Raw genomic sequence first — 22,659 nt, 5'->3', positions numbered from 1 at the left:
TCTGAATGAAAGAAGCTTCAACTTTGTGAATAAGCCTTTTAAATGTTTTGTCTTCTGACTGGCCTTCTCTGAGTCTCTTCCTTTAAGCTGCTGTATAATGGTGCCTCTCTCCAACATGTTCCAGCAGAGCTCGCCCTGTATGCTGATCGGCTGAAGGTGTGTTCAGGGTGTGTTTAAGTTTGAGTGACACCAGCACACACATACCATAGGAATTTTTATCACCTGAGTTTATCAAAGCCAGGTTCTAGGAGTTGTTGGCGTTTTGACAACAGGAAGAGTGATGATCATTGACAGGTAGAAGAGAGATGGCTTACGACCAAGTCTTTCACAACCACAGGACTACAGGATACACTCTAAAGCAGATTGAGGTTTTCAAGCTTCAGTAAAAACTACTGAGGCTCAAGTTCAACAACATACAGGAACAGATGAGTGTGTTGTTAGGATGCTGTGTGAGGAAATGTCCATTAGAGCCTTTATTTGTGAGAAAGGTACTCCAACAATTTAAAAGTATCAATACAGTTAAATGACCCAACTAGAGACGTATGTTGTGTCTCAACCAAGTGATAAATTTCACTTGTAAAGGCATTTGTGTTATATTTAAAAGTAGTAAATAATCGACCCATGCCGTCATGCATGTAGGCACTATTCTTTTGGGTACAAAGTCTACCTATCTAACCTTAAAGGGCCGCACCGGATACCAAAGCAATCATTTGATTGGTTGAAAGCATTGCCACTTCCCATGCGACTGAGGTAATACTACATCATTTGTCTGGTGGCATTCTCAGCTACAAAATCCTCTTAGTTCCACTCTCTGCACGTACTGTGTTTGTCATAGAGCTGTGTGATAAATATAAAGACCTACAACTGCCTTTTCTTGTTACTACACTAGTGTTAAAGTCATATTAAATTAAACCAGGGATGCACTGATCCAACTTTCAAGTCCTGATACCAGTATCACTATCAGCGCTTTGTTATCTGCAGATACCAGTAATCATTTGACACCAGTATTCATGGAACATACTATTGGGGATGATATTGGGATGAAGCTGAGAATTGTGTTTCTTTTCCCACAACTTCAGGCTTTTCTAAGTTTATTGGAACCAAATTGGAACAAAAATATATTTACGACACCAGTGTTAAAATCATATTTTTACAGACTGTATTCTTATTTTATGGGATTATGAATGTGTAACTGTGTGCTGAGTGGATCTCCAGGAATTACACACAGTTTACCTGTAAACCTTAGCCGTGGAAAAGTGAGGAATGAAATTTGCACGTATCACAAGTTGTCATCAGAGTTGTTGTAGAAACAAGTGAAATATCTCCCAACTGCTGAGCTGCTGTTGCACAGATTTGTTCTTTCAATCAGCTCTTTGCCACTGATATCCAATCTAACTTTTTGAGTCTGTATCAAACTGATACTGGAAACCAGGATTGGAGCGGTGCATCCCTAACACGTTGATTCCACCCTGTTCAGGTGAATGGATTCATTTCGCAAAGTGAAAACGAAAAAATAAAGAAAATGTGTACTTTGAGATTCAAGACTTTTCCTCAGCAAACAGACTTCGATCATATAGCTCTCCACCATCAGTTTAAGCATCCTGTGGTATTTAGCATTTTAATGGGCCTTAATGGATAATGCATTTACAGCCTGGCCACAGTCCATCGAGCACTGTATCATCTCGGCTTTTTCTTATAAATGTACTGTTAATCAAATACTTCTCTTCATACTGCAGTAAATAATTGAATGATTTTTTTTCTTCGATTCAGGGTTTCTATAGGATTTCTTTATAAGATGAAAAAAATGAGGCCATTCACATAAAAAACAGGATTTTTGTTTCATAAATCGGTCGTTGTTGAAGTATTACTCCAAATCATTTCATTAGAAAATGCTTTCTTCATTCTCTCCTGTTATCATCTGTTAAATACTGAACTAAAGTGAACATATTGGGGGTTTGGACTGGCAAAGTTTTCAAAGGATCACCTGGTCATTAAGAATTGTAGACTGACAGATTTTTACTTGTTTTGGGCACCTCAAGATAAAAAATAATCCGATTCCTGTTATTCCTCTTGCTTTTTCAGATTAATATTGTAATGAAATTAATTACCGCTTGTAGCCCCTTGTACCCTTGTTTTTGAGGATCCACTTGTGTGGCTGTATTAGCAATGTTATTTGATAGACAAGACACACATTTTTTACCCTGAAAAATATAAAAAGTATGTATTTCAGTATCCTAATGTGTGATGACTGATGTTTTATCTACTCTGCTTGACATCTACCAGAATAATATAACTCTGGAGTCCATGATTGTTGAGTCTTACCATCTGAACTGGCACAGATCCACTAACCAGTCTTGCCTTGGTTTAAATAGATTCTGTATAAACAGTTTCCTGTGGTCCAGCCCTAACTTGCCCCTACGTGAGGAGGCCATGGTGGTAGATGTGTCCCTTGTCTTAAACTCCATTTGTTGAGTCTGTCATTTACAGTGCCTGATTTGGAGGTTTTGTTCGTTACTGTCAGCCCAAGGAGACTTTAAGTGTGTGTATTTAAGGATAAGTGGTGTGACCCTGTGATGTCAAGTTGGAAAGTGTGAGCGCCGTAAATCCTCGAGGAGAAGATAAACTCGAGAACAAGCACTTTGTCCAACGCAGGGAGTTCTCCTAAACGCCTTTCTCACTGTTCTCTCTGTTGTCTTTTCCCTTCCAGGAAGGGCTTTCCTGATGAATGACATCCTCCAATACTTTCCTCCTTACTCTCTCTGTCCACCAAACTTTCCTTCTACTTTCTTCCTCAAAAGTTACACGTTTCCTCAGAGGTTTGTTCGATCTCTGTGTCCCCATTTGGCTCTTTCTATTGTCCTGTTGTGTCTCTGCTCTTGTGTGTTCAAAGAAAACAAGGAGATCTTTCACAAACCTCGAACAAGAGCTCTGATCTGACGTCGCCCCTCGTATAAACACCAGGAGTGAACCTGGGCGATTACAGAGCCAGGTGTATCACATTTCTGTGTCCACCCCTCAGGCTGCATCAGAGGACAGAAGTTCGCTCTATTGTTTTTCTATATAGGCCAGGGTTGTTGGTTCATGTGCAGACGGGTCTGTGAGCCCTGTGTGGCGTTGAGACAGTATGTCCTCTGTAGCAGCCTCATTAAAAGAGGCATGGTTCAGTAGACAGCAAACACACACTCAATCACCCACCCACCATCTCTGTCTTTGTCCCTGCTCTCCATTAACTCATCTCTTCACCTTTCATTATCCGTCTTACCGCAGCTCTGCGGGCTGCTCAGGATCCACAGGATGCAGCTCTATCAGCAGGGATGGCATGAAATGACCTGCTGATGTACTTTACTGTCAGTGATCGAGGGTCCCTGCAATAATGCCATAAAGAAAGACGTTCTAGTCTTTTCTGACAAGAAAATCGCAGTAGATTGATCAGCGTTCAAAAAAACTTCTTTCCCCCTCACTCATTGGCTGTTTTATCCTTCTGTGTTTCTTCAGGAGCAGCAGAAAAAAGCTGTAAGCGGTGAAGAGGAGGCGAGGGACTCAGAGACTCCGGTCCATGAGACTGACAGTCAGTATGGGACCTGGGAGACAGGACTGCGCACTGATGACAGGTAAATATCTGTTTCACAGCCTTTATTATCAAGGAATGAGTTTCATGTTTACATGAGCAAAACAACACAAGTCATCTGATTGCTGAACTGTATTTAAACACATCCACAGTGGGTGCATTAGATCGAAGCTGTATCAGAAAACAAAGCACAGTGAAATCCACACTGTGTGTGGTGGATAAATGTTAGCTCTTTCTTTAATTTTCCTCCCAACTGGTCTAAAGTAGCTGGTAGTTGGACTCAGTCTCTTTGTAATCATGATGGGGCTGCTTAATGCTGAATGCTGAATGCTGAATAAAGTATGTCACTCTGAAGCCTGTCAGTAATTGTGGTCTATTATATATCATTAAATTTTCACCTGCGTGGATAGGTATTAAAGTACAACAAAAAATGAAATCAAAGCAAAGGTGTGTCTTATTCTTAATCAAAATTGTTTTTAGCCTTAATATGAGCCACATTTGCCAGAAAAGTCCAGAAAAAAATGTGTAATTTCAAGATGAAAAAAAAATATGCCTGAATTGCTTGAAAACTACAAAAATCTGCTAATCACGTAAGAGAAAATTACTTATTTTCTTATAATACAAAATTCTGATTTGAGAAGCTTCACAAGGACATTTACTTACCAATTCTCAATTTAATTAATTACAAGCAAATCAGACACCATTTCTGTTTTTTTAATAAATGGAGAGTAGATCTTCCTTTAAACTGTGCTTTTCATTGTTCAAAACAACTTTTTACTGGATGTAAAGTGGCAAGGCGATGTGCTGTTTTACAGTTGCATAGCTTTGTTCAAAACATGACAACACAAAAACTTTGCAAACACAAGTTGTTTGTACTTAATTACCAGGCTATATTTCATGTTACACACAGCCCGGTGCTCCGAAACATGTCAGCAACATGTAACATTAGTGAATCCTGGTTAGCTATGCCCTGCCAGTCATCTACCAAGCAGAGCTAATGTAACCTCACTCTTCATTTTATTGATTTACGCTCAAGTTTGAACTGACAACTGCAGAATGACTGCTGACTGTGGGTTGGAGTGAACATTATCACACACAGCTTAGCCCATCCGTTGTAGCCCGTGCTCTGTCACTCTCCTGTTTAGCTTTCTTCTGTCTGACAGTACAGCTCCAGTGTCCACCACTACTACAAAATTAAACCAAGAAATCCTTTTCAGCAGAGAAAAAAAACGGGTCGTGCCTCTCACTGTCAAACTTTGTAGGCCTGCGTGGTGTTGTCATGAGAACTTTGACCTGCCGTAAATCGATATGCTCCTGGACTACCTGGCTACAGAAATTGAGAACTAGCATGTAGACATAACTTATTTTGGCTCTGATAATCTCATTTAAAATCACGGATTAAGATCAGGTATACAGACACTTTTTCAAGATCACTGAGAAAATCCTGACAGGTACTTTAATATCTTGAAATAAGACATTTTCCAGACTTGTTGGTGGATGTCAAACTAAGTCTAATAAGACAGTTTTTACTGAAGATGAGACAAAAACTTTTTCATTCTTCAGTTCTTTTTCACTTTTTCTTTGTAGATAGGTAGAGATGGATTTTACAGGGAGGAGAATTAGGAAGGGAACCTTAAAGAAAGTTAGGATTTTAAAATTTGCGACTTTTCTACTTGCATATTTATGTTTATGTGTGTCAAGACATTGATCTATTTAAGTATCTGTCTCTGCATAAATCTATCAAATAGACAGGCAGAAAGCTAGATAGATCTATCACTAATGCAAATATCAACAGATGCAACAGCTCTTTCATGTGAGATAAGAGGTTCTGACTTTAATCAGAACGCACTAAAACACATTTCCTTTAACAAGATCATATCCAAACAAACATTAATCCTGTAAGTGAGTATTTTTTACTTATGTATCAAAAGCATGATACAGGCTCTCCTCCAGAAAACTGGGTCATTATAAACTTGTGGTTTAATTTTTTTTATCTCTTTATTGGATATTTATTATGTGTTTTCATGATTTAATTCCAGATTTCTCTAAAACATTACCCCCTCTGTGTGTCAGTGACCCCCTTGTGGTCAGATGTTGGCACACAGCTAACCACAGTGATAGGAGCAGACCTGATGGTTAATGTAAATAACTGAAAAAGATTCCCTTTGTAGTCCAGTTAATATCTTTGTGGCAATTCTTTGAGTTTCTCTGTCTGAATGAAGCTTTCAGTTTTATTTATGCTTCATGTAAATTATGGCTTCCTGCAGTCACAAACAAAAACAAAAGGAAAAATGACTCAGACTTGATTTAATTTGAGTTGTGGTTACTGCAGCCACACTTTTTGAAGAAGTGTCAAACTGTCGCTCTTTCTTGTTTTCCAGTCTCACTCCAGCCACGCCCAGTTCAGACAGCAACCTCAGCCCTTCACCAAGGAAGCCCACTCCCCCCGACACACCAGGGGAGCCCTCCTCACTGTTTGATGCTGATACTGTGGACAGCCTGCTTCCCTCGTCCTCTTCAGAGAGCCAGACGTTTTCTTTCCCTGATGTGAGTGACCACTGAATGAATCACAGCTCAGCTCTCTGAATGTCACATGCAGTCCTCTCATGAGTGATACTTTGATTTGGTTTTGACTTCTTAAGATCTTCTCAGTTTTGTGTCATCAAAAGCTGAGAAACAGCTCAGTCTTTTCACAGCAGAGAGGCAGATATGCATCACGACTTCACGGTTAATTGTGCTCTCTGTTGGACTCATGTTTTCACATTAAACTGATGTTTTCTTTCTGTGATTTCACCGTCCAGGCCCCGGTCACCCTGCTGGACACCAGCGCTCTTCGCTCCAGAGCCCAGCTGGGGAAGAAACGAGCCCCTCGGTCTCGTCCCTCCAGAGCTGCTCTTCAGAGCTCTGAACAGGCAGAGGACTGGACTTACAGAGACTCCACAGGTAAACACTGAATACCTGACAAAATGCTGTCATTAGAAGAGCCTCCTGTGTTTGGAAAAGATGCAGTTAGAAGGTTTAACTGTGAAGCCTCCTGATGTCTGCTTTAAATGATGACTGTGTATGTTCTCATATGACACTAATGTGCACCGTCCCCTCCTCGTCACAGAGCCAAAGGTTGAGGTGAAAGACGAGGACTCAGACTCTGAGGAGCCAGCCAGAGGAGCTGACTCTGTCCCTGCTGTCGCCTCTCAGCCTCAGAGGGTCGCCCTGTTCCCTGGGATGGACCCTTTAGCTTTAAAGGTGAGCCCACGTCTGCTGTCTATAGAGTTTTTACTGAATGTGTGCGTGGCATAGGATTATAATGTGTCTCTTTCCTGTTGTCAGGCCCAGCTGAAGAAGAGAGGCGACTCTGACAATCAAACAGACGGATCTGCTTCCTCCCCTCAGCTCTCTCGCTCTCCCAAGTCTCCTTTCCTCCCCAGGGCGGCACGTGTACTGCCCCCTGCTGGTAGCAAAGAAAATGGGTAAGCATCACAGTTTAAAAAATTGTCCATACTCTCTGACACTCTCTGAGTATTTATGATCTAGGTATGAAACATAAAACACCAATAATAGCTGTGCATCCTCTATGACAGTCGGCATGCTTCTGGACTATTCTGGCCAAGAATCCTCTGTACTGGAGAAGCGCTGTCACATTGAATGAGTCTCACTATTTTTTAGCTTTATTGTGAGATTCTTATTTCAAAGCTAGTGTATGGAGATGAAAAGTTTTGTATAATATATTCTATAAAATATTTTAATCTGTGACTAGGAGTTTAAAGCGCTGCCTCAGACACAACAGTTGTAGCAACAAAATGATAGAAGTTTTTAGAGCAGTGTTGTCAGAATGGATGGAGCCTCAGTTGGATGCATGCAAAGTACTGTGGTGCCTTGACGCACATGTTTAAATCATCCCATGACTCATATGCCAAATCAATTTTTCCCATTGAAATAAATTGAAATGCCATTAATCTGTTCCAGACATCCTAAAAGCACCACAATTTTAGATTTCACATGTTTTCAAACGATACAAATATATTTATAAACCATAAATGTTGTTTAAAAACACAATACAACAGGATGTACAGCAGCAAATTGGTTTTACTGAGTATAATGATCAGCATTCACCTCAGATGCTGGTGGGGGTGGAGGAGAAAAGCTGAACTGAATAACTGAATATTATTCCCTGACTTTTACCTGCTTCCTTATGCTTTCCTCACTTTCGTCTGCAGGTGTTTTCTATAAAAGCCTGTCCAATGAGCTCTGTTTCAAACTCCTTCTCATAGTGTGTATGAGTTCAAATTTTTGGAACTAAGATGTTTATTGACCCTTTTTTGACAAAATTTACAAAAGTTTTGTTGTATCGTTTTGTTTATGATATATGTTTTGTATCCTATTTGAGACATTGGGCACACTGCAAAAAACTGAAATCTTATCAAGTGTTTTTGTCTTTTTTTAAGTAAGAATCGTCTTATTATACTCGATATGACCCACTTTCAACTTTTCAATCCAGAAAAATGTCTTGTTTTAAGTTATAAGAGTACAAAAATGAGGTTTGAATGGCTTGTAACCAGTAAAAAAAATCTGCCAATAGAACAAGAAAAAATTGCTTGAAAATTTCCTTGAGACTAGAACAATGTCTTAATACAAGTAACTTTTCTCTTGTTCCATTGGTAGATTTATTTACTGGTTACGAGCAACTTAGACCTCATTTTTGTCTTTAAATAACTTGACAAGACATTTTTCTGGACTGGTCAGGTGAATGTGGCTCGTATAGAGTCTAAAAAGGAATTTTCTACTGAAAATAAGACAAAAACACTTGATAAGATTTCAGTTTTTGCAGTGCAGTTCTGCAATTTTTCAAGTTAAGTTTTAAGAAGACATCCTTTGAATGCAAAAAAATGTTTATCTCAAAAAATGAATTGCAATTTTGATGATTTTTTCACCACATCTTCTTGACAATTATCAATGATTTTCTTGAGGAAAAAAAAATAGTGTGGATGATCCAATGAGAGCAGCCATTTTGAAAAGTGCCAAAATACAACTTCAGCTGCCTGCAGTGGAATGATAATCCTCGAAGGGGGTAGTAAACATTTTTTACATTGTTTGAACAGGTTTTCAAGGAAACTATTTACCATGTTGATGAAATAGAGGTCAAATATGAAACATTTAGTGTTATAGGATTAAATAGTGCCGTTGTACGCCAAATTGCAACTTTTTCTGGGTGTTTCTCTTCAATAAAGTCTAAAAGTTTTGTACAACAACTGAAAACACAAAGGCAAGCTCAGCACTGATGCTTCCACTGCGAGCTAACTACTAAAAGTAAAAGAGTAATGCATGGGCTTCTGGGTGGAAGTTGCTGCATTCACTGTGGTTTTCACTGCGCTAGCCTTGAGGTATCTGTAACTGGCTTGTAACACAAATTTTGGCTCTCACTCATAAGTCAAGGTACCACTGTACAGACTTTGAAGAAGAGCTGCAGTCTGTATTTAAGTGAGAAAGAAAGAATTCACACTTTAGAGCACAACACAGGAGGATTTTCATTAGAGGCAATGACTTTCAAAGCTTTTCAGCTGTGCATTCATTATCAGCTCTGTAACACTTTCCTTGTTTTCTTTGCAGCGAGGAGGATTCTCCCCAATGGTTAAAAGAGCTGAAGTCCAAGAAACGCTTGAGTCAGTATGAAAATGAAAGCTAAGTAAGTGTTGAGTGGAGGTGACTGTGTGTGACAAACAGAAACAAAGACACAAAAAGCTCATTTATATCAGAATTGTGTTAAATTTCTGTTGTCCTCTCATTCTTCTCTCAAAGGTTGCCTTATCAGATGAATCCATGAAACAGAAGCCTTAATGTTGGACCCACAGAGGAGGAGAGGTGGATCGACAGCTGCTGATGTATATTTTTCTTTTTGATTTTGGTTCTCTCCCCGTCTGGGTGGATAAATGTGCATGGTGCCTTTTTTTATGGAGCGTCTCTCTAGTGAAAAAAAAACATAACAAAACAAGCAAAGAGAAAAAAAACATCAAGCTGCTCCGCTTTATCCATTTCATGCTTGAAGACGTGTGAGCTCTCCTGAACCAGGAGGGACTCCACATGAACACTTTACTGGGACCAGGAGAAGTCAGAGAGAGGAAGAGATCCCTCACTTCCTGTCAGGACGCATTTCAGGAAAGGGTTAACTCATGGGACCATGACGCCTCCTTATCCTGGGCGTGCTTCATCACATGCTGGAGGAGAATCCAGCCGACACTACGAGCTGTCTGTACGCAGCATCATTACATGTGTGTGTGTTGTCAGACAGTGGAGGCTGCTGGTGGAGTGTTGCCATAGGATAACATTTCAGACTCTTCTTCTCCTCCTTGAACATAGAGAACAAATCACTGCTGGCGTGATTGTCAGAAATAGTGTAAATCATGTTATATCTGTAATCAGGAGATGTTATATTTGTACTTTCATTGATTTGACAAAGACAGAGAGCTAGTTTTGAAAGGTTTACCTTGATACACTCCACATCTCTAGCAGTTTCACAGCTGCTGCATACTCTGTACTCTCCTTTTGTCTAAATATCTTATTTTTGTTTGTGGAAGAGGAACGGGGACTTTTTGGCCAAGCGACTTTGCATTCGTCAGTCGTGCACACTCCCTGTCAGCACAAAAACCTTCTTGAATCTTTTGTAAAAACACTAATCAGCCTGTCTTCCCTGAATTATCCTTCACTATAAGCCATACTTTCGTTTGGTTGGCCTCACACACGTACTCCTCAATCATGTTTTCACTGAAAGAAAAAGTGCAATCCTCCTCTTTTCTGTCCCCCTGTGAGTGCATGCACAATCTTTGCAGTCAGAGCAGGCGCTGCTCAGATTGAGCGGCTCGGGGCGTTGGCTCACACTTGTACTTCATGGAGGGGCGGTTTGTTCACTACACGTTTGAAACAAAACGCTAATCTTAACGTTTGCACCAGCTTCTCTGTGATCCCCCTCCTTCCTTCTCTGCTCTTCTCTAAAGCACTTTGTCACTCGATGCACTTCTGCACTGACCTCTGCCCCCTCTTGTCGGCCATGATGTCTCATCTCCTGTATCTTTGGAGTGCTAATGCAATGCAAGTGAATGTGTCGATGGATCGATTGTCGCTGGTTATGTGTACATGATGTTTTGCTTTTGTCATAAAAGTTGAGGGTTTATTTTTTGTCTTTCTTTGTCCCTTTTTTTATTTGAAAGTAAAGATGTATGTCACACTGTGTTGTACTAGCCAGTGTCTGAAAGCGAAAAAAATAAATTCTTAATAAAACTTACTTGACTTGAACTCCACATCTCAGTCTTGTATGTCTCTTCTAAGTTAAATATTTCTACTTTTACTCTGTATTTTTCAGATTAAAGAACGCACATTGCTCTTCATAAAAGTCAACACTGCCGAGATTCAGCTTTGTTGCTGATTATAACCAAAGTATGCGAGGAAAGGCCAGAGGAAGTGTGCTGCGGTTGAGACCGGGTGTAGTCCCAGAGAGTGTGTGTGTGTGTGTGTGTGTTTGTGCTGAGTGGGGCTGTTTGCTGAATCCTCTTGGCTCTCTCTCCTCGTGCCCGCACACAGTGCTCACTGGCAGCCAGGCGGACAGGCAGGGCAGCGTGTGCCAACACAGCTGCCTATTGAGAGGCAGCGTTACGGACACAATGTGAGCGACAGACTTGCTGTATCAACAGCTCCTCCTTTTCTGCTGTTGTGGCCAGAAATAAACCATAAATACCCCCCAGCCCCTGTCCCTGCCCTCTAATGGCTCAACCCCACCAAACACCAAGTGGCTTTGAAAGAGAGGGACACTACCGCTTCTTAGCAGGCAAACCCAGGTAAAGTCCTCAATCTGGACACAGCAGTAACAGAGAGTGTTATAAAAACCAATGCAATGGAGTTAGAGGGGGCGGCAGCAAGTGAAGACCCAGGTTTGGAGGATTTTTGTTACATTTTACAGTCTCATAATATTTTACTCTGAAAAATCTGTAAAAAAAAATTTCCCTAATTTTGGTCAATCCTTCAGCTAATGTTTAAAAGTTCTAGATAAAAACAATTCTCTGGTTTGAGATCAAAGAAGTGTGACTTTGACATTAAGCTTTCCCCTCTGTGTGCACATCTACACCTGCATACTGTGATGGATGCCGTTCTGTCTGTGTGTATGCTGCTGCCAAAAAGTGGAGGAGAAGTGGACCATGTCTGAGCAGCAAAGTGCCCCGGAGCAGCTGGCAGCTGGAAAGAGCCAGGGTGGAGCTGGAGCCACGTATAAGGTATCTGAACACCCATCTGTAAAGAGATAAATCACTGTCTCATGTGAATGTGAAAACAGGCACACCTGGAGTGGTCCTTACTTTGCATCCAGGTGAACAGACTTCAGAGTGTTTGGTCTGCTGGAGTTTATAGTATCCCATAGGGAAGCATCTCTGGTTGTAAAGTCACAGTATCCTCAGATGCACTTAATGTGTGTGTTGCCATGTTTGTGAATCTTCCCCCTTCATGCTGCCCTCTGTGCTGTCCAGGTAGTGATCTATGAGTTTGAGAACTTCCAGGGCTGCAAGGCAGAGTTCTCCTCAGAGTGTAAAGACGTGTCAGAGAAAGGCCTGGAGAAGGTTGGATCAGTGATAGTGGAGTCCGGACCGTGAGTAACGCCCACTCCACTCTACTCCACTCATTTCTGTGTGATAAAGCTCCTCCCCCTCATATGGACACCAGTGCTTTCTCTCTTCCCCTCTCAGCTGGGTGGGTTATGATCGGCATGGGTTCACAGGGGAGCAGTTTATCCTGGAGAAGGGCGAGTACCCACGCTGGGACACCTGGACCAACAGTCAGAGGAGCTTCTCTCTGTTGTCTCTAAGACCTCTCAAAGTGGTGGGTGACTGTTCCAAATACAAACACTGACACAGCAAATTTTATAGATGTAAAGGTGGCAGAGAGTAAGGTTAGAAATAGAAAATAAAAGGCATAGTGTGGCTCTGATATGAGCTGTCAAGCCTCAAACCTTAATACCTCCAAGTGACTGTGAGGAACTGAGAGCTACCCATGAGTCTTTCTCTTCTCTGTAGGACAGCGCTGAACACAAGCTACAACTGTTTGAGAGTCCTGGGTTCACAGGGAGAAAGATCGAGATCATAGAGGATGATGTGCCCTCTTTGTGGGGCCACGGTTTTCAGGATCGGGTTGCGAGTATCAAGGCTCTAAACGGAACGTAAGATCATCACCAAGTCACAGTTTGCCCCCTGTGTGTAAGAACCCATAGAGACACTGTGGGATAATCCAGTATGCCTGTGTTCCCTCCTCCAGATGGGTGGGCTACATGTACCCCGGCTACAGAGGGCGCCAGTTTATCTTCGAGCGAGGAGACTTCAAGCACTGGAATGACTGGGAGGCCCCTGCTCCTCAGATCCAGTCTGTGCGGCGTGTGCGGGACATGCAGTGGCACAAGAAGGGCTGTTTCACCAACCCTGATCCAGCTCCTGCTCCCAACCCCAACCCCAACCCAGGACCAGGGCCAGGACCGGACCCTGACCCTGCCCCAGCGCCTCCTGCTCCACCTGCCTCAGCAGGAGCCAGTTGAGCAGGATCCTCACACAGCCTCCCCTGACACTGCCAACAGTGGCTGTACTCTCTGCCTCCACCTGACCCCGGCAAATGCTGCGTGTGCCCCAAGAGGAGCGCCATGTCTGTTTCAGTGGCGAATAAAAGTCGTTTGACCAGGAGTTGGCCCTGTTTGTTGGTGATGTTATAACTGTAAGTCAAGGTGGAAATGCTTTTAACTGAAAGATTAAAGAAAGATGAAAAAACTCACATCTTTGTGGAAGTTATGTAAATTTGGCACAGATTGTTTCCTGAAGGTGAACTGCAGACGTGTTTGGTCAGACTCTGTTTTCAGGTCATCTGTGCTGCTTTCACCGCCTGCGTTTCCCTATTTTAAATAGACAGACAGGACGCCTCATCCAGCTTTAGCAGAACATGAGTAACTCATTAGAAATGTGGATAAGCATCTGCTACACTGCAGTGGAAGTGATGTCATACTGTATGTATGCTTGCTATTAAAAGAGAGTGCCCTGCATTCCCAACCCCAGTAATCACTGTGCATTTATTGATGATCCTCCAGATTAACGGCCATCAAACCACACAATACAAACTAAAGCTAACTACATTCAGCTCCAGACCTGAAGAGGTGTCTGAGCTGTGAGCACAGCTGCTCTTTAATGACATGAAATCACACATGTATGCCTTTGTCAAGCAGCTGACGTCAGAAATCAAAGAGACAGAAATTTCACTCCTCGAGTAAGTTTGAATGAGGGATAAAAGAAGATATTTTAATAGTTGGGAACTCAAACTAGCGCCAATCTGTGGCATATTTCCATTTTCCACCCTGTATCAGCAACAGGGAGCTCTCTGAGAGCTCTTTAGTAAGGCCAGTACACATTATATGTGTATCCGATAAATATATTTTATCCTGAATGTTCATTTTGAACAATTTCTTACACATAAATTTGATTGAAAAAAAGTCATAAAACCAAAAGTTTGTTCTATAATATATTCTCAAGTTGCAATTTTCAACCTTAATGTCGTCATTAAACCTTTGTCTTCAGTTGAATCCTCATACAGCTTTTCTACAGGTAAACATTCAAGACTTGTGTAGCTGATTTAACTCTAGTTTCTTACTCTGATGTTCAACCAGATACTGAGAGTAATTCTCATCTGAAGATTAGGAAAATTATCTGCTAAGTCAAAACTCACTGAGAACAGTATTAAAGCGGCCTTTATAAAGCAGCAGGGTTTTTTTTTTTAATAAAGACTTAATTTTGCTCAAAAATGCCTCATATGAGACTTATCAAAGCAGCATATGAAAGCTCCTTAAACACCCCATTAAACCACTTATCTGTAAATTAAAGAGGAGAGGTGGAAAGTGTTTGATTTGATATAATTTTACAGGAAGAATGATGAGTTTTCAGATGATAAGGAATCATCTCTATCTTGGATTTCAACCATTTGTTAGCTGATACCAGTACGCTTTAGTTATACTTACTCAAACTTAACATTTGTTTCTCAGAGGAACTGACACAGATGTACTGTTAAGCGTGACTGGAGAGCACAGAGCGCCGAGGTTTGTCTTCATAACCTACAAAGGCCTGTGGTGGTCAGAGGTCAGGTTAAGAAGTTGTTAAAGGCTGCGCTGAGTGCACTTTTACCAGCACACACAGGGCTAAGGCAACTCTTGCTAAATAATAAACAATACTGTTTTAAACAAGACCCAACAAAGAAATACAAAATGAATCTTAGTCAATAACATGTTTTATAGTAAGTAGAATAGAATAGAATAGAATAATTCTTTATTGTCCAGGTAAGTGGAAAATTAATTTTGGCTCACCAGCACAAAAAGACAGCTCTAAAATACAAACATTGTCATACATTAAAAAAAAAAAAACATATATCAGACACAACATTCAAGTAGAGGTAAAACAAGATCTAGTTAAATAAGTAAAACATAGTATTAAAAAGTTCAGGTCGTTATTGTAGGTCAGTCACTTTGTTGAATTTAGGATGGTCTAGTATGAACTTTTCACACAAGAAGTTCACTTGTTTGCATTCTCCGCCATTAGAAATGTGTGCTGCTGTTAAACATAGTAAAGCAAGGTGGGAGCTGTGGTGTGTGTTGTCACTTCATAATATTTCTCTAAACTGTTTTTATTCAGTGTCTTGAGGAGGAAAAGGAAAAATACAAAAAATAAAACAAGACAAAGCAAAAGTGTCTAGACATTTCTGCATGATCACAGATTAATTTCACTTATTAACTGTTGGAGACTAGATTTTATGTGTAAACAATTTATTTTTACTCAGCAATGAACAAATGATTTTACAATTCACAAGCAAAAAAAATTTCATAAGGTTTACAAATAAAAAAAATGAGAAGAAGAAGAAGAAGAAACAACAACAAAGGAAAAAAAATACAGAGAAATGAAAGACATAGCATTTTGGGTCCAGAAGCCGGATTTTATTTACCTATCTTTTAGGTTTGTTGATGTTTATGCTCCTATCCATCTTTTTCATCGTCTTAAGTTCGAATCTCAGTCCTTCCTCTAAAGCGATATGAGAGACTTACAGGAATGACCTGGAGCTACATAAACCCTGTACGAGGATGAGCTTTCACTGGTGAAGTTTCACAGGTAAGGTGTATCTGTTTCAAATCTGCTCTACTGCCTTCAAATGTGTACCACAGTTTGTTTGATCCAGTTTTATTTCTACTTTACAAACTACTTACTGCTCAGAGTACACCAAATACAACTTTTGCAACAATCACTATATGTGCTTCACCAGACATAAAATTATACTTTACAGGGTTTTTTTTTTAAGTAGGTCAAAGTTCATCAAAAGTAAAGAAAAGAAAAAAAAAAGAGAGAGAGGAAAATATATTACATTTAGTTTTTGGGAGCAGTGTGAGAAAGATGGCCTGTGCAGTGAATCAGTTTGACTAACATAAAGGTCTTACAGTTGCTGTGTACCAAACAGGAAGCAATAAATGGTGACCTTAGTAACAGTTTCTGTAATAAAATGTAAAATAAACCTACCCAAGTTAAAAGTGTCGGTATCATTTGGTCTGTTATTCAAATCAGCCTGCCTCTGACAGAGTAAACCCGTCTTTTACAGTCCTTCTCCTCTCATTGTAGGTGTGGGACTCTTGGCACTGTTTGTGCTGAATCATGTGGATGTGGAACAATAAACCGGCTGGACAAAACTGACAACTAATGAAATAACTTCGCAGGACTGCGACACCCCAGGGTGGGGGGAGGCTACACGGTGACCCCTCATTTCAGTGTGTTGGGCCTATGGCAGGCCGATCTGCAGCCGGTCTGGAGTCTGTGGGTACTGTTGGCAGAGTTTCCACCCCTGGGCGGCCCGTATATATTGAGCCCATCGTGCCATCACAAACACACTGGCACAGACAGGCACTGGTAAGAGGTTCATGTTTCTCCATGCTCCATTTTTTTTTCTTTCACATTTGTAATCTGTACTTTTAAAGATATTATTCTACTATTCTGGATATTTTACAGGTTTAATGTCAAAAACTGAGTCCATTTTGTTTTTATTGTTATAGAAAAGCAGAAATGGAGGAGTATCAGGGCAACTTTTGGAGACAATGAAAAAAAATCTATGATTAAAAGATATATATATTGATCATATAAAAGATAAAAAAGATGGAAAAAGTTTAAAGACTAAATATTTTTCTTAAATTTCCGTTTGTTTTAAGTCATCTTTGCCGACCCATTCACTATGGCCACAGACCACCAGATCCCTGCATCCAAGCAGCAGCAGCCAGGCAGTAGTGCATTTAAGGTGAGGGGTACTGCAGCAGACTTGTAGCCAACAAAACAAATTAACTATTAATTTGAAATTTTGCCTTCTCCAAACAGATTTATTCATTTGAAGCTCTCTTTCTGTTTTCACAGTTGATTATCTATGAGCAGGAAAACTTCCAGGGACGGTGCCACGAGCTGACTGCTTCCTGCAACAACCTCCAGGAAGCAGGCGTGGTGAAAGTGGGCTCCATACTGGTGCTGTGTGGACCGTGAGTGTGGGTCAGAGACAGACTGAGACAAACGAGAAAATCATTCACAATCACATATTTTAAGAAGCAGAGACAGAGAGGGCGTGGGTCAGGCAGAGAGAGGGACTTTTTTGTGGAAGAGGACGGGACACAGGGGAGGGGATTGGCTAGAAATACAAATGTATGTTACATAGATCAGATCAGTTTTTCTTCCTTTTATTGCTCTCACACTGCTCACACCCAGTTCTCTCTCTCCTTGTCCCCTCAGATGGGTGGGATATGAGCAGGCCAACTGTAAGGGGGAGCAGTATGTGTTTGAGAAGGGGGAGTATCCTCGCTGGGATTCCTGGACCAACAGCAGGCGTAGTGACACCCTTGTTGCATTCCGCCCAATTAAAGTGGTAAGACAGCACAATTTTCACTGTTACATTCCCCCCAACATCATCCTATTAGCTGATTAAAATGTCACTCAATGAGTCAATGTTTTCTCTCCTCTCAGGACAGCCAGGAGCACAAGATTGTACTTTTCGAGAACCCCAGCTTTGCAGGGAAGAAGATAGAAATCATCGATGATGATGTGCCCAGCTTTCATGCACACGGCTACCAGGAGAAGGTCACCTCTGTCCGGGTTCAGAGTGGCACGTAAGTCCATCCACCTCTCAGACCTCCTTTGATATTCAGTTTCCTGTTGCTCTCCCGCAGCCTCTAAATGTCTCTCTGATCTGGCCCCCTTCTCTGTGCTCCTGGTGTACCAGCTGGGTGGGCTATCAGTACCCAGGCTACAGAGGCTACCAGTACCTGTTTGAAAAGGGAGAGTACAAAGACCACGCTGAGTTTGGAGCCCAGATTCCTCAGATCCAGTCGGTTCGGCGCATCAGAGACATGCAGTGGCATCAGAGGGGCGCTTTTCATCCCGTCAACTAAGCTTGTGACTCTTTCCTGTCCTGAACCCTGACCTCGCCAGCCTCTCACTCCTTCAACAATGACTCCCCCCTTCTGTCTTACATTTACACAACACAGCATTTTGATATCTATTGCAGCAACTGCAGTAGTGACATGTTTGAAGCAAAGTAATAAATCCCTACCCTTACATTTGACTTGGTTGTGTTATTTATATACGTAGATCACTTCCTATATCTATTCAAATAAAATATCTTCATTCACCATCACAGAAAGCAGTGTCAGTAATGCTGAATTATTTATTTATAGACAGTAAAGATGCACTGACGATTTCAAAGGCTGTAAGTGTATGGTTGTATATGCAGTGGTCAATTCCAACATAGCACGCAGCTCTAGACTGCCCTGTACATGCTTGCAAAAGTCATCCCTCCTTGTTTCCCAGCAAAGATGAGCCAATGCCACATGAGGCTGTTGATAAAATAAGGGAGGCAGCATTATATTATTAGAAAAAAACAGCTGACATAAAGGAGTTTAAAGGGAGGAGTAGAAAGAGGAAGTTATGATCTTAAGATTAGATCTGGGACATACATGACTGAAAGCAACTCTTTATTTAGTGGAAAATGTAGATCAGGGAAATGTTGCTGAGGACGTGGAACATGTGTTCATGAAGTATAGCAAATATGGAATATAGAATTTATTATGAGACAGGATATACAACCTAGAGAGGGGATGGACTTAAGAAAGAATTTAAGGGGCAAGAATTGAAGTGAGAGAATTTCACAAGCCTTTCTTAATTTTTCAGAAAGAAACAGGATCAAAATTGTATAATTTTTTCCCTCTAATTTTTGTGTGGCTATAATTTTTTAGTCATAATCACATAACCAATTTATGATTCTTTCTTTCTGATTACTTGATTTTTCTCATCCTGTATCATCAAATAAGAATGTCACCTGATTCGTGTTAACACATACTCCTGAACAGCAGGTGGCGGTGTAAACTCAGTATGATGTTTGTGGTCCGCCATTAACCGAGGAGAAGAAAGAGAACGCCACATGATGAAACAACATGCTAACGATACTTTTAATGGCAACCTTATGCCTCCACGCGTTATATGTGTGAGGTAGTTTTGTTTTAGTGTTCTTTTTATATTTATTCTTAGTTTGTTAGACTCTGCTACGAGGTCATCGGAAGTCCAGGTATGAAATTGTGTCTGTGTATAAATATGACAACTTAGCGTGACTCGGCTAGCTAACGTCAGAACTGGAAACATTGGGAGCCAGCATTTGACACCAGCGAACGTTAAACTTATTAAATGATCACCTGATTATTTAGCGGTTTTTGTTATTTTTGGCTACTTCGAAGAGCCTGTGGGGAGCTGTTAGAAACTGCATAATAACGCTTTTTGCTTGACGTTTCCAGGTAAAGTCCTCTCTAAAACTGTAAATTAAACCTTCATTTTCTGTTCCTAAATCGCGTTTGAGTTTGTTTAATTCAATTGTAAAATTCTGTGTACTCCGGTATATATGTTACGTATATCAACATAGTTTTTCCGCACACTTATTACCTGTGTTTGGTGAGGTCAGTCAAACTTTCGCTTGTAAGAGGCTTCGAGTTTTTAGTCGTGCGGTGCATTGTGGGAAAATTGAATCAGTTACCATGACGAGAAGAACAGCTTTATCTGACAAAAGGTGATTTTCTTTTTCCTCGATGAAAATGGTTTCAATAGAGCCTTTAACTATTCACCATGCTTTGAAGCAATACCAAAAATATCTGATTAACATGTTTATGAAATACCTGCTGAATTAAAAAAAATCTCGTTGGGCATAGATGTCTCTTTGATAACTGTCGAGGGGTGCTGACAACGGAGTCTGACGACGTTCATGGATTTTTCTTATTCATCTCTCCATGCAATATTAAGATATTTTGTTGTATGACCCTTGTCAATTCTACTCAACAACCATTATACCTTTGAATACCACACTATTAATGCAATTGATTTCCTTTAGCGACAATTTGTTTGGGGTCTTTCGGGGCCCAGATGTTCACAACATAGTAAAATTACAATCAAATTTTCTCAGTCTTTTACAAGGAGTCAGATAAGAGACTGCAACATCTATTTGGGATGTCCCATTGGCCATCTGAGCTAAACAAACTTTCTATCTAACCTTTGACATGGCCCTTTTAATGTTTTTGTCTTCTGTATATTCTTCCTCCACAGTCAAGATGCCCATCCTGTGCAGTAGCTGTTGTGACAAGCGAGCTGTGCTAAAGCGTCCAAAAACAGGCCACTCTTTATGTAAGGAATGCTTCTTCTGGGCCTTTGAGGAAGAGGTACATCAGACGATTGTGGCAGCTAAGCTTTTCAAGCATGGCGAGAGAGTGGGAATTGCTGCCTCAGGTGGAAAGGACTCCACAGTGCTTGCTCACGTAATGAAGCTCCTCAATGAGCGATATAACTATGGCCTTGAACTCATGCTTCTGTCAGTGGATGAAGGAATCACAGGCTACAGAGATGACTCCTTGGAGACCGTAAAGAGAAACCAGGAACAGTATGATCTCCCACTGAAGATTGTGTCGTATGAGGAGCTGTATGGTTGGACAATGGATGCTATAGTGAAGCAGGTGGGGCTTAAGAATAACTGTACCTTCTGTGGGGTGTTCAGGCGGCAGGCACTCGATAGAGGAGCCATCATGCTAAAGGTGGATAAGATATGCACAGGTAACAACTCGAATGATAAGACATGTTTTTAAAATAGACTGAGTGTTTAGTGTAAATTTGTGATGGTGACTCTATGTGTTTTTAATTTTCAGGACACAATGCTGATGATGTGGCAGAGACAGTCTTCATGAACATCTTGCGAGGAGACATAGCTCGCCTACGCCGTTGCACTGACATCTCCACGACCAGTGAAGGTGATGGTGTGGTGCCACGCTGCAAGCCCCTAAAGTATGCATATGAGAAAGAGATTGTCCTGTATGCATACTTTAAGAAGTTGGACTACTTTTCCACTGAGTGTATCTACTCTCCCAATGCATACCGAGGCCATGCAAGGACCTTTCTAAAGGACCTGGAGAGTGTTAGGCCCAGCTCCATAATGGACGTCATACACTCAGGAGAGAACTTGTCAGTACGTGAGGGGGTGAAGATGCCTGTGCAAGGGACCTGTGAGCGTTGTGGCTACATTTCCAGCCAGGCTCTCTGCAAGTCATGTGTGCTTCTGGAGGGGTTGAACCGAGGTCTACCAAAGCTGGGGATAGGCAAACACCACCGACTGCATAACAAAATCCTCTCCCAGCAGCCTCTCACTGAGAAAGAAGAGAGAAAGCTGAAGGCAGTAGACTTTTGACATCAGTTTCCCTTTTTTTAATGAAAAAATTTGACCGATAATGAAACCGTACAATTGGATAATTCGATGTATTTTTTACAAGAAAGACAAATCTAACTGGGAAAGTATTTTATTTGAATAAAATCTACATAAGAAATTATGTGACATTTCTGCAGAACATCAAGAGATCGGTAACAGCTCTTAAACCTGGATGACTGATAGTTGCATGCTTATTTCATACAAATCTGGAGCTGTGATTTGTGGAACCAGTTATGATTTTGGATTTTATGGTCACTATTTTACACATTACATGACATGATGTGTTTTTATTTTTTTAATTACATCAACTGTGTTTTTTTTAAGCTCACTCATAGAAACTATTACAGTTTAGCATCACTTGGAGCTCTGACTGGGTACACACAAATAAAAACTTTAAACTTTACTGCTGGCACGTTTACCATGTTTATAGTCCCTGGGATTTTGAAGTGCTATAATCTGCTGGAAATGATATATGATATATCGTCACATTCCAAAGGTTTCCATAAAATTCAATTCAATAAATGCCTCATGTCAAAAGCTCTTTCTTTTCCTTTCTTCTTTTTTTTTTCTAAGATACTGCACTAAGTGCTGCATGTTTCTGCATCATATAATTATATGTTTTCACAAAATTAGATAAATAACTTCTAGATGCATTTGCATTATGAATTTGAATTGACAGACATGAATGGTTTCTATGGGCTGCTTGAAACAGTCGGTTACAATTTTAAGTTAACATAAAATTACTAATATGTGATAAATTTTATTACTAAATTTCTCAACATTTTAATTGAAAGTCTTGGCTGTCAATATAAATATACATATGTTAAAAACAACATAGGAAACATTTTTATTCAGAAAAAATATGGTTGAACCATAACATGTTTAAAAGCTGAAAGGGATGACAATGACAACATTTAATTACTTTCATTGACTTGATGCTTTGAACCAAGGTAATTTTTTCAGTGGATATGTCCAGCCCAATTTGATCTCAAGTGGGCTGGAGCAGTAAAAGTGCATAATAACCCACAGTTAACAATAACCTCATTTTTTATTGTGCTTTTGCAAAAGAAAAAAAGTTTACTGAACTTGTCCACATCATTATATCATATTATATTATTATGACAGTATTCCACTCCAGTTCATTTAAACCTGTGAATTTTAGATAAAAAAAAAACGTTGGAGAAAACACAATGGTATCGATAGTATTTCGATAAGAGTACTTTGTCAAACATTGGCCATCGCCTGAAAATATCACTTTTAAAAGTCGTGATTTTTTTGTTAAAGTCTTT

General features: G+C 40.5%; 4 protein-coding genes across 4 annotated transcripts in view; all 4 read left to right on the top strand.

Moving 5' to 3' along the window:
* LOC141790238 (uncharacterized) overlaps positions 1–10,831 on the top strand; it is a 38,305-nt gene extending 27,474 nt beyond the window's left edge. Inside the window, exons 7-13 of the mRNA XM_074669968.1 lie at positions 3,496–3,611; positions 5,950–6,115; positions 6,370–6,511; positions 6,678–6,811; positions 6,896–7,035; positions 9,173–9,248; positions 9,362–10,831. Of these exons, the coding sequence (XP_074526069.1) occupies positions 3,496–3,611; positions 5,950–6,115; positions 6,370–6,511; positions 6,678–6,811; positions 6,896–7,035; positions 9,173–9,248 (774 nt within the window). The 3' untranslated portion in view covers positions 9,362–10,831. The remainder of the gene's footprint in view (positions 1–3,495; positions 3,612–5,949; positions 6,116–6,369; positions 6,512–6,677; positions 6,812–6,895; positions 7,036–9,172; positions 9,249–9,361) is intronic.
* Positions 10,832–11,348: 517 nt separating this feature from the next.
* LOC141790555 (beta-crystallin B3-like) lies at positions 11,349–13,188 on the top strand. Its single transcript, XM_074670518.1, has 6 exons — positions 11,349–11,484; positions 11,732–11,823; positions 12,073–12,191; positions 12,289–12,421; positions 12,616–12,758; positions 12,854–13,188. The coding sequence occupies exons 1-6, from the start codon at positions 11,448–11,450 to the stop codon at positions 13,125–13,127; spliced, it is 798 nt and encodes a 265-aa protein (XP_074526619.1). The 5' UTR covers positions 11,349–11,447; the 3' UTR covers positions 13,128–13,188.
* Positions 13,189–16,503: 3,315 nt separating this feature from the next.
* crybb2 (crystallin, beta B2) lies at positions 16,504–18,181 on the top strand. The gene is made up of 6 exons (XM_074670519.1): positions 16,504–16,512; positions 16,809–16,894; positions 17,008–17,126; positions 17,374–17,506; positions 17,605–17,747; positions 17,861–18,181. Exons 2-6 carry the CDS (start codon positions 16,832–16,834, stop codon positions 18,027–18,029), a joined length of 627 nt encoding a protein of 208 aa, XP_074526620.1. The 5' UTR covers positions 16,504–16,512; positions 16,809–16,831; the 3' UTR covers positions 18,030–18,181.
* Positions 18,182–18,995: 814 nt separating this feature from the next.
* Positions 18,996–21,898, top strand: ctu1 (cytosolic thiouridylase subunit 1 homolog (S. pombe)). Its single transcript, XM_074670517.1, has 3 exons — positions 18,996–19,201; positions 20,224–20,724; positions 20,817–21,898. Exons 2-3 carry the CDS (start codon positions 20,229–20,231, stop codon positions 21,350–21,352), a joined length of 1,032 nt encoding a protein of 343 aa, XP_074526618.1. The 5' UTR covers positions 18,996–19,201; positions 20,224–20,228; the 3' UTR covers positions 21,353–21,898.
* Positions 21,899–22,659: the final 761 nt, after the last annotated feature.

This window comes from Halichoeres trimaculatus, unplaced genomic scaffold (genome assembly GCF_033239565.1).
Source record: "Halichoeres trimaculatus isolate MK-OKI-2021-1 unplaced genomic scaffold, fHalTri1.1 fHalTri1_scaffold_5, whole genome shotgun sequence".
NCBI classification, from domain to species: domain Eukaryota; kingdom Metazoa; phylum Chordata; class Actinopteri; order Labriformes; family Labridae; genus Halichoeres; species Halichoeres trimaculatus.
The sequence above is the reverse complement of the archived record's forward strand: the minus strand, read 5'-3'. Positions and strand labels throughout refer to the sequence as shown.

Coding starts and splice junctions, on each gene's coding strand:
- LOC141790555 (XM_074670518.1), top strand. CDS start 11,448: ATGGAGTTAGAGGGGGCGGCAGCAAGTGAAGACCCAG. Junction 11,485..11,731: donor GGCAGCAAGTGAAGACCCAG/GTTTGGAGGATT, acceptor GCTGCCAAAAAG/TGGAGGAGAAGTGGACCATG. Junction 11,824..12,072: donor GAGCTGGAGCCACGTATAAG/GTATCTGAACAC, acceptor TGTGCTGTCCAG/GTAGTGATCTATGAGTTTGA.
- crybb2 (XM_074670519.1), top strand. CDS start 16,832: ATGGCCACAGACCACCAGATCCCTGCATCCAAGCAGCAGCAGCCAGGC. Junction 16,895..17,007: donor CAGGCAGTAGTGCATTTAAG/GTGAGGGGTACT, acceptor CTGTTTTCACAG/TTGATTATCTATGAGCAGGA. Junction 17,748..17,860: donor GTCCGGGTTCAGAGTGGCAC/GTAAGTCCATCC, acceptor CTGGTGTACCAG/CTGGGTGGGCTATCAGTACC.
- ctu1 (XM_074670517.1), top strand. CDS start 20,229: ATGCCCATCCTGTGCAGTAGCTGTTGTGACAAGCGAGCTGTGCTAAAG. Junction 20,725..20,816: donor GGTGGATAAGATATGCACAG/GTAACAACTCGA, acceptor TTTAATTTTCAG/GACACAATGCTGATGATGTG.